This window comes from Anastrepha obliqua, chromosome 3 (genome assembly GCF_027943255.1).
Source record: "Anastrepha obliqua isolate idAnaObli1 chromosome 3, idAnaObli1_1.0, whole genome shotgun sequence".
Lineage (NCBI taxonomy): Eukaryota > Metazoa > Arthropoda > Insecta > Diptera > Tephritidae > Anastrepha > Anastrepha obliqua.
The window spans coordinates 92,106,583-92,117,058 of NC_072894.1; the positions used below are offsets into that span (position 1 = coordinate 92,106,583).

At 35.0% G+C, this 10,476-nt stretch overlaps 1 protein-coding gene and 1 non-coding gene across 2 annotated transcripts; one reads left to right on the forward strand and one right to left on the reverse strand.

Moving 5' to 3' along the window:
• The first annotated feature begins 269 nt into the window (after positions 1-269).
• LOC129242826 (cuticle protein 8) lies at positions 270-10,214 on the forward strand. The gene is made up of 3 exons (XM_054879684.1): positions 270-481; positions 7,195-7,329; positions 7,599-10,214. The coding sequence occupies exons 1-3, from the start codon at positions 476-478 to the stop codon at positions 7,875-7,877; spliced, it is 420 nt and encodes a 139-aa protein (XP_054735659.1). The 5' UTR covers positions 270-475; the 3' UTR covers positions 7,878-10,214.
• Positions 3,584-3,777, reverse strand: LOC129243168 (U2 spliceosomal RNA). The gene has a single exon (XR_008582253.1). It is a non-coding gene; the product is annotated as a U2 spliceosomal RNA (small nuclear RNA).
• Positions 10,215-10,476: the final 262 nt, after the last annotated feature.

The following is a 10,476-nucleotide window of genomic DNA, read 5'->3' on the forward strand; positions in this document are numbered from 1 at the left end:
TCATTCGTTTTCTGTTGCGAGTACTTTTGCCTTTTAGTTGCTGTTGGTGTTGCTGTTGCAGTTGCACTCCCCGATCGTCGCTTTCCCCGTTCTGTTACGGCTTCTCAGTGTGGATGGTGTGCTGCCAACTACCACCGACTTCTGCAGCTCAGCATCTCCATCTCTGTGTGTCTGCATCTCGGCAGTTGGTATACTTTTTGGGTCTTGCAGCGTATATAAATGGTTTTGGTCATTGGAGGCAAGCATCAGTTCAACGGTTTCTTGCGAACGATTCGAAACGCTTCAAAACCAAAATTCCACTAACCACATCTGGCTGAGTGAACTTTTAAAAACGCTAAGTATCGAAAGTGTGTGACGCTATTATTAAACAAGAACCTCTCGTTGCCGGTCGTTGTCTTGCCCGCCGTCTTGTTAATACGCTTACTTTGATCGGAATCGTTACACGTTTTCCAAATTGTATATCTTTCGTTTCAAAATGAAGGTATAATGAAATAATATTCAACATGAAATTTATCATTGGTGGACTTGATAGTGTTTCTAAGTGATTTATCGAACAAAAGAAACGAATTATAAAACTATAATCTGAAAATAAGTATTGAGAAAAAAATCGAATAAATAATTTAATGAGAACTCTAAATGCTTGCTGTTTATGTGAAATGTTAAAAACACTATTTGAAAAAAATGCATTACTATGGAGCAGAAATATTTAGAATGTAAAAACTTTATAGAATTTAGAAAACTATGGGAAGTTTCTTTTTTTTACAGAGAAAACAGAAAAATTAAGAATTTATGAAAGTTAAGTTGAAGAGAATTGACGATTTTTATAAGGAGTTTTCAAATTTTGTTTGGGAAATTAAAAAAAAATTTTAGTACGAGCTAATGATGACTGTGTAAACCTATGAAAGAATGTCAGAATTAAATTTATTTAGACATACAATTTTCTATTATATTACATTTTTTGTTAACCTTTGTTACAAACAGTGAAATTCAACAACGCAAAAATAAAAATCATTATGGATGTTGCATTTTAATTACATGTAGAAGGCTTCTCAAAACTTCAATTTCCACTATTATACTCAAAGAATGTTTTTGCATTGGAATTGAAAAACCTCGCAATTTGAAACCGAAAGTTTATGAACTTTTCAAAACCAAAAACCAATTGCAGTGCGAATTTCTCTGAGTTAATTTTGGACTATCCAGCATGCTTGTGCTTACTAAGAAATCGTGCTAAACTGATAAGAAATAATAGAAATGAAATAATGAATGAGAAAAAATGTAATGGGTGATTAGAGTTTTTAAAATTACTTCAGACATTTTTTGTTGAGAAACTAAAGCTTAAAAAATAACGCGAAATATTCTAACTTTTTCTTATTTCCGCTGAAAATAAGGGCGCACTTAGGCCAAAGGTAAAGACACATTGAAATAACACTGTTGGACGAGAAAAGGACGCCATATATGTCTCAACTTGCTTTACATAGTGCAGAACATTTAAGTAGGAGATAAAGAATCGTCTCCTTATTTTTCATCTACACCATAATTAATAACTGCAAATTTAGACGCAAATCTATTAAGGGTTCCCGGTGGTCTAGAGCTCGAAAATTTATGGTATTTTCAGGATTTTTTTTTTACTATAAAAAAATTAAAAACGATATTTACATTTTTTAGGCTTTTTATTTAACTTCTTTTAAATACAAAAATGAAAAAAAATTTTTTTTTTAATTTTTGATCATTTTTGGGAGGGTCAGTGCCATTTTTAAGCTGAATTTCACCCTCCCAAAAAATTGGACTTGGACAGTGTTCTCCATTTTGGCTCTTCTGTGTATCTGAAACACAAAAGCTAAAAAAAAAATATTAATCAGTACGACTGTAGCTATGTTCCGCTACTAGAAAAAAAACTTTGTCAGATTTTTAATAAAAAAAATACGAATTAATTGAAATAATAATATGATTCTAGTACGGGCTATATACATTGATGCTGTGAACAACATATTAAAATTTCAGACGATTCGGTTATATAGTTTTTTTTTTTGGACAACACCGGGCAGAAAAAAGTAGTTTTGAGATAAGTGAGTTTAAAGTTTTGAGAGTTTCCGCCCGTCGAATCTGACTCTATCTGCTAAAACGTCTGTAGAATCGAAAATACTAGGAACATCCTTCCAAAAATTTGACAGTATACTTCTAAAAGCCCATACTTCCGAAATATCAAAAGTCGTTTTTCTGTTACAAAATATCAATTTTTTGGAACTAGGAAAGCCAGTAGCTTTTGCGTAGAAAACTTAGAAATTTAATTTAAATATACTTAAAAATGCAAGTGCCGTAATTTACTATTTGGTACGTTTTGCCATAAATTTATAGACCAAATTTTGTTTGAATGCTTATTAGCTCATTCGAAGAGTTCTTAAAGTTTAAGAGCAGTGCAAGAAGTATGCATGCTTTGCAAAGGTAAAAGAACTATGATTGCTTTTAAACGTGGAGACAGGTATTACAACAAAACTATCAGATATTAGGTTTCCAACCTTTTATTTCCTAGTTCTTTTATTATTTTATAGGAAATATATTTTTTTAGTTCAAACTTATTTACAAACAAATTATACTTAAACCAAAATAGTTAGAGATAAAGAATTCGCTGACCGTTGGACACGCATAGCTTCATGCCCGCATCCAAAATTATAAATATCTGCAGAAGATTTTGTATATATTTTGAACCACAATTTGTTAGGGAGATTTACTAGTACGGGGTCTTGCAATTAAAAATCTACTTTTCAACAGGATAATGATTCTAGGCATTGCTAGGGCTAAAGAAACGCATGAAAACGTGTTAAACTACTAGCTGGGTTGCCATACACACGAGTTTCTTGTCATCGGTTATCGAAATTATTTTATCATTATCATATTAAACCTGACCCTTGTTAAAATTAGCGGAAGGAGTGAGAAAGTAACGAGAATCTGAAAAATTTAAGTTTACTATTTATTAAGCGGCCTCTGTAATCTAGCGAAAGTGCACTAGCCTGCCATCCCAGAGGTTGTGGGTTCGAGTCCCATGTAAAGCACGGTCCTCTCACTTTTCCAAACTAACCTACTTTCCTAGTTTCTATAAAAAAAATTAATTTCTCAACCCCAACAACCTTATCCTTCCAATCCTTATTGACGCACAAAAAGTCAGCACATTACTTGCATTGTGGCTGCTAAAACAAGCAAAAAAAAATACCAGTCTAACGGTTAGACGGGATAGAAGTGAAACCTTCCGTAAGACAAACTGAGAGAGAATAAGACGAAAGCAGCATTAGGAGCGGGATAATTATAGGTTCATTATAATATTGCTCTAAAGTTCATATTTTATTTTCTTCATTTTATTTTATTCATCCTCAATGTTTTCAATTTCAACAAATGATACGAGTGGCTTATGATAGCTAAAATATGATACAAACGCTTTGGTTTCGATGTTGTCAAAAAAAATACCCAAACGGACCGAAGAAACAGACTTACAAATTTCTTCCATTTTCGGCTACTTGTATTCATATATATTAAAAATTTATGTCTCTTCCCACCAAAGCTAAATGTATTAGTATATTTCTTCTTGTATTTATTCAAGGCCGAAATCCCGGCGATACTGCAATACCGAGCCAACCCGTGGCAGAGGTGGAGCAAGCCTCTAAAACACTCCGCCCATTCCCAAAAATCAGTTTAACATTTGTTGTCCTCCGACGGAGGATCTATCAGATGTTAAGCTGATAAGAACAGATACCACACTACCTAGTCAATAGATTTTCTAATAAACCTTTTGAGAATTACACGCTCACAAAAATTATTTATATCAACATATAATATAACGCTTCGTAACTAAATAACTTTTAGGCCAGCGACGACAGCATGGCGCGGTAGCCGAGCGACTAGCAATGTGAGCTTCCGATCCAAAATCCTTGGTTCGAATCACAAGAAAAAATAAAAGTTATTTTTATTTAGTTCGTCGCTACGTTTATATCAACATATAATATAACGCTTCGTAGCCAAGAGGGTCGCTTTTTCGTTTCACTTTTCCTCAAATCACTCCCAACGATTCTAAAGAAGTTTTCACTTCAAAAATAAAGAAAAAGACACAGTTACACATTGCATCAGTGGCGCCAGCAAGAGGAAGCGGGCAATCGCGGTAATAGCGCAGACACACCAAATTTAGCGAAGCCCTCAATCATCTGTGTGATCCTTCTGCCAGAAAAATTTAACACACAGATGGCGCTTCAAGCAGTAAGAAGGCGTTGCTCCTAAGCAACGACAGGTGGGCATTCCCACTACTTAGGACTGGTAGCGGCAGACTAATGACCTACCCTATCAGAAAGCAAATAGATTAACGAAGCCAACACAAGACTGAGCCTTGTCGGTCCCTGTGCTCCCGAGTGGAGTGAACAAGGAAAAAAAAGTTTCTTTCACATTTAAATAACGGATAAAAATAAATAATTGGCGCGTACACTTCTCTTAGGTGTCTGGCCGAGCCCCTCCTCCTACTTTTGGTGTGCGTTTGATGTGGTTTAAGCTGAATCCGAATGGCAAACGGTTTTTTATGTGGGGGCTTTTCATGGCAGAAATACATTCGGAGGGTTGACATTGCTTGCCGAGGGGTGGCCGCTATTGTAACTCTCCCAAATAGTAGTCACGCACCAACCCATTCGGCTACGGCGGCCGTTCCGGATAACGGATAATAAATCCTTGAAAACTGCCAATACCAACTAAATTTGTATATAAGTATTTGTATTTTACGCGCCAATTATTTATTTCCCTCGGCAGGCAATGGCAAACCTCCGAGTGTATTTCTGCCATGAAAAAGCTCCTCATAAAAATATCTGCCGTTCGGAGTCGGCTTGAAACTGTAGGTCCCTCCATTTGTGGAACAACATCAAGACGCACACCACAAATAGGAGGAGGAGCTCGGCCAACCACCTAACAGAAGTGTACGCGCCAATTATTTATTTATTTTTTATTTTACAATTGGCATGATTCTCGGTCATTTAAAATGGAAGCAATAGCTTAAGATATTTTTAGTTCTTGGGTGGAAACATTAATCGCTTACGTGTTCTTAATTTAAAAAAATCAAAGAAAAAGTATATATTTTTGACGACAAATTTACTAATAAAATAATAAATTACAACATTGAAAATATTATCGGTTATTTTGCCGTCATGTCACTTTAGGCACACTCACGGATACTAACATGTTTTGAGTTGCCAGAAAGAGACTGACAACTATTTTTTAAATTGCTGAGGATACCCGAAAAATCCATTTGTTAGAGTAATTCGAATTTTATATAATATATCTCAATCACTATATCCAATGAAAGTTTTTACATCTAAATCGATATATCAATATACCAATTTTTTCAGCTAAAGTGTTCAAATAAATAATTTGTTCAACGCTTAAACGTAATTTGCCAACTTGTAAAAATAAAGCAATAAATCTAATGCAAACCTGAAACAATTAAATATAAATTACAATACTTAGAAAAATTTTCCTGAATCAATTAGTCATTTCTGATGAACATAATTCCGATTTTTTAAGAGCTATAGGAAAGTTTTTCAAAAAAACACACGTACAATTTTTACTTAAATCGATAGTACAGTCCATATAATTTAATGTTTGAAGATTATTTCATGCAAATGTTGACCGCGACTGCGCTTCAAATGGTTCATCTGCTTAGTCCAATTTTGGCGTACTCTTTCCAATGTTTCGGTCGGTATCTCTCACATAAATGCTTTAATGTTGTCTTCCAATGCGTTAATTGAAGCAGGCTTGTCTGAATAGACATGAGCATTAACATAGCCCCAAAATAATAATCTAAAGGCATTATATCGCACGATCTGGGTGGCCAATTGACAGGTCCCGAACGTGAATTAAAATGTTCACCGAACTCGCCTCTCAACAAGTCCATTGTTACGCGTGCTGTGTGGCATGTGGCACCGTCTTGCTGAAACCACATCTCATACAAGTCAAGCTCTTGCATTTTGGGCAAAAAAAGTTGAATATCATTTAACGGTAGCGCTCACCATTCACAGTTACGTTACAATTCGCAGCATCTTTGAAGAAGTACGGTCCAATGATACCTCAACGCCAATAAACCGCACCAAACTGTGACCTTTTCTGGATACATTGGTAGCTCTTACAATTCTTTTGGCTGATTTTCACTCCAAAATCGACAATTCTGCTTATTTACGTACTCATTGATCCAAAAATGAGCTTCGTCGCTGAACACAATTTCTCGATGAAAAAGTGGATCTTCGGCCAACTTTCCAAGTGCCCATTCCCCAAAAATTCTGCGTTGCGGTAGGTTGTTTGGTTTCAATTCTTGCACCAGCTGTATTTTGAAAGGCTTCACACCTAAATCCTTTCGCAAAATTTTCCACGTTGTTGAATAACAGAGGCCCAATTGCTGCGAACGGTGACGAATCGATAATTGATGGTGATCATTAACACTGGCCGATACAGCTGCGATATTTTCTTCAGTTCGCACTCTACGTATTGTTGATGCGTCTTGGTGGTTGGATGTCCAATAATGTAAATTTGGTTCTAAATTTAGTCACAATAACTCGAATAGCCGCTTCAGTAGTTCGATTAAACTGACCATAAAATGGAAGAAGCGCGCGGTTAACTTTCTTAATAGTACACACATTTTTATAATAAAATTTAATGATTTGAAAGCGTTGTTCGTTTGTAAGACGATTCATGGTTAAATTATAGACCAAACTGAAGATGTTTGACAGTGAAAGAAGACACGAAACGTGCCTCAGCTGTTTAAACAGATAATAGCTAAAAAATCACCCGTTATAATAGCGCTATTCACATCGAGCTCGCCATTCGTCGCCATTGTCGCCACTCGTTATTTGATTATTTTAGCCGCGCATTTTGTTTTTGTCATTACCAAAAACATAAGAAAACTACATGAAGGAGCCTTCCGAATAGCGAAGAACAAAAATTATGCGCTTGATGTGAATACCGTTGGTATGCAATTAAACAAATTTATGGTTATAACTATGAAATGAAGTGAGTGTTAAACGGCTTCAGAATTTTAATACTATGGCATCCACGTAATTTTGCTTCCCAATAATAATGAATGTTTTATCATTCACTCTCGCAAACGTTGGAAGATTTGAAAACCAAGTTTTAAATGTTTATTTTATATGCCATCTATTTCTTCTTCACTTTTTGCAGTACTTCATTGCTATTGTTCTTCTTATTGCTGCCGCTCAAGCCGTTCCAGTGGAATATGGCCATTATCCAGCTCCGTTGTTAGCTCATGCACCAGTATTAGCTCATGCGCCAGTATTGGCCCATGCCGAGCCTGTGGTACGTTTCTATATAAATATAGGGTGGTTCAAAGAGAAGTATATTTTCAAAAAGGGACTTTTATGTGCCGCGAAACTCAAGTCTTCGAGCTCAAAAAGGATTCAGCGAAAATATTGTTTAAAAATATATTTGTATTTGGATGATCCGATATACACAGCACATAAAAGTCTTTATACTTGTATATACAAATTTGCATAAAATCATTACATTTAGTCTAATTATATTCCACAACTAAAGTTATTCGCTTTATTCTCGTTTCTTCCCTTTAGGCGTACCCGAAGTACTCATTCAATTATGGTATAAAGGATCCACACACCGGTGACATAAAGTCGCAAGCTGAAGAACGTGATGGCGATGTAGTCAAGGGTCAATATTCGCTCGTAGAACCCGATGGTTCAGTGCGTACCGTTGATTACTCTGCTGATGATCACAATGGTTTCAACGCTGTCGTCCACAAAACCGCACCTAAAGTAATCGCTCATGCTCCAGTGTTGGCTCATGCTCCTTTGTTGGCACATGCGCCTGCACCACTTCTGCATCATTATTAAATGGGACAACGACTGGCTATAGAGCGTTTGGATCAATTGGAGCTGGAACTTTGAAGATAAGATCGTTTTGAATTGATTTGCATTTGAACTGATTGGAAAGCGGGCAGTGACTCATAACTTTGGAGTGTAAAAGACGATCTTAAAAATAGGAACACCAACTTTTCTCCATTCGCTTCTTAGCCACTTACAACTCTTGTACACTCACTCACATATTCATTTAACTCACTCAATCATTAGACTCGAAATATAAACGAGTAATTGCATTTCTCCAATAATATGCTAAGCGATTTTAGTGCAACTAAACGTCAAATAATCATTAGACAATGATTCACTCGAAAGAGGAAGAAAGGAATTGAATAATGGAAAAGGCAGGAATAGAAAAAACAAATGAAAAACACATTCTCTCTCTCACTCACTCTTAGTAGCTTAACAATTATATCATATATACATATGTAATTTTATTAAAAAAATAATGAAAAGGAGGAAGAAGGAGTAGTTGTAGTAATAGTAGACGAAAATGGAGATCATCGTTCATATTATGTAATGTAGGGGCCTACTTTCTCACTTTATTTCATACACTTTTCTTACCTCCCATGCATTTCTGCCAACATTAATATGCTTTCAAAACTATCAATACTCTTCTGATCTCTCGAACATTCTTGCAATCTAAAGATTTTTTCGAAATCTGAAACTTCAAACAGTGAGGTTTATTTTAAAGCGCGATTTATGCTTCACAATCAGAGAGTGAAATTCTTCTCACAAACAGCTGTAATTCTTTTGACTGAATTGAATGTGTGGTGACATTTCCCATTTGTAGAAGTTGAAGCAAATCCACCGTCGCTATCGAATTTACTCGTTCATAAATACTCAAAAATGCTTTTAGTATCTTTTACCACTCTTTTGTAAAATATTTAACTACTTTCTCATATCTATATGGGGTTCGTTTCGTTTCAACACTTAAAATGTTATTCCATTGAGAATGTCTGTTGATTAGCATCAGTTCAGTTCAAATTTTGCACAGTAGGAAGTTGCTAACATAAACACTTCATTATTCATAAGGCTTGTGGTAAATTCCTGTTATCACCTAAAATAAGGGGATATAGTATTTAACATGGAAGGAAGAAAAAATAAATTTAACTGTGCCATCTTTCGATGTTTCGAGAAAAAAAACTAGCCATCACACAATTTTAGAATTTTAATCAAAGCACATCAACAAAGTGGCCTCAGTAGAGCAGCAGATTCAACTTTTTTATAGTTTTATGTGTTTTCTAAGTTATCAAACTTTTTTTACATTTTACTTTGTTGTTGTCTAGAGAATTCAAACAACAACGAGATATACGCATTTGTTGTTTTTACTCTACTGCTGCTACTTTGTATATATGCCTTGAATTTTTGTTTGTCTGAGCACTTTGCGTGTGGATAATTTCACTCACTCGAGTAATTTCACTCTCTAAATCTTGCACACAGAGCAAGAAACAAACCAAAAATTATCTTCGGTTGCCAAATGCCAGCTTTCATACGTTTGTAATGAAAACCCTTCCATTGCAATTCGTTGCGTATAAATGAGCCGGTCACTGTGCATTAAACAAATTATTGGATACTCTTTTGTATTTGCTTCGCTTTAAGGCAATTGTGTTCTCTTAAAGCAGCAACTGGCATCAAGTATCCCACACTTATCCTGATTCTTATAGTCTCCGTCTCGTTAACTATTGTCATCCCATCACTTGTCTTGAATCTTGTCATTTGCATTTAATTTACTTTAACACCTTCTGATATGTGAATTAATAAAGGTATCTTAAGCAAATACTTACGTACTTTCCTTTTGGTTTACTGATCATTTTTTATATCTAATATTGTTTTACTAATGAAGCCTTTTTCGTGACTTTTATGAATAGCTTGCTTCATATCTTTCTCACATATTCTCACAAAGCCACTCAACTTGTCTCTCAACTTATCTCACTCACCTGGTGTCACTCATAAGTGCTCTTTTGTATTATATCACAATGTTTTTACGTATTTGTATTTTAACTGTGTTTTTTTATCGTAAATTTAATTATAATCATTTATGAAGAAATGGAAACCAACATACATTTTTAATTTGTATACGTTTGCATAAGTTTTTGTGAAAGCCTTGTGGTTAGCCAAGGGTCTTCAATGTTCTCCAACTAATTGTGCTGTACCTACGATAGTTTTGAGTTTTTATAAAATGTCTGCAATGTAATGTAAAATATTTTCAAGTGAACGGCAAAGAAAAAACGAAAAAGTGTTTATGTAAATACGTAGTAATTATGTGCATACATAACAAAAATAAAAATACACAATCGAAATGTATAAAAATAAAATAAAAATTTTCTTAAAAACTTAAATGATTTTAGATTTATTCCTTACTTACTTCTATATGATCGAAAAAGTATGTTATTTATGAAGAAGAGTGAGGTATGTTCGTTAAATAGCGAGATTGACGTTGGTAAGGAAAAGGTGTAAGCCAGATACAAGTGGCCCGCAGCTTTTCTGCGCGAAGCCTTTTCTTTGCACTTCCTATCGCGGCTGTAAATAAACCAATGTTTTTTTTGTTCTGCGTAAATGTGAAAGTATTCGA

Bases quoted from the DNA above. Each gene is read 5' to 3' on its own strand.
- LOC129242826 (XM_054879684.1), top strand. The intron at 7,330-7,598 runs GTACGTTTCTAT...TCTTCCCTTTAG, and splicing joins TGGCCCATGCCGAGCCTGTG to GCGTACCCGAAGTACTCATT.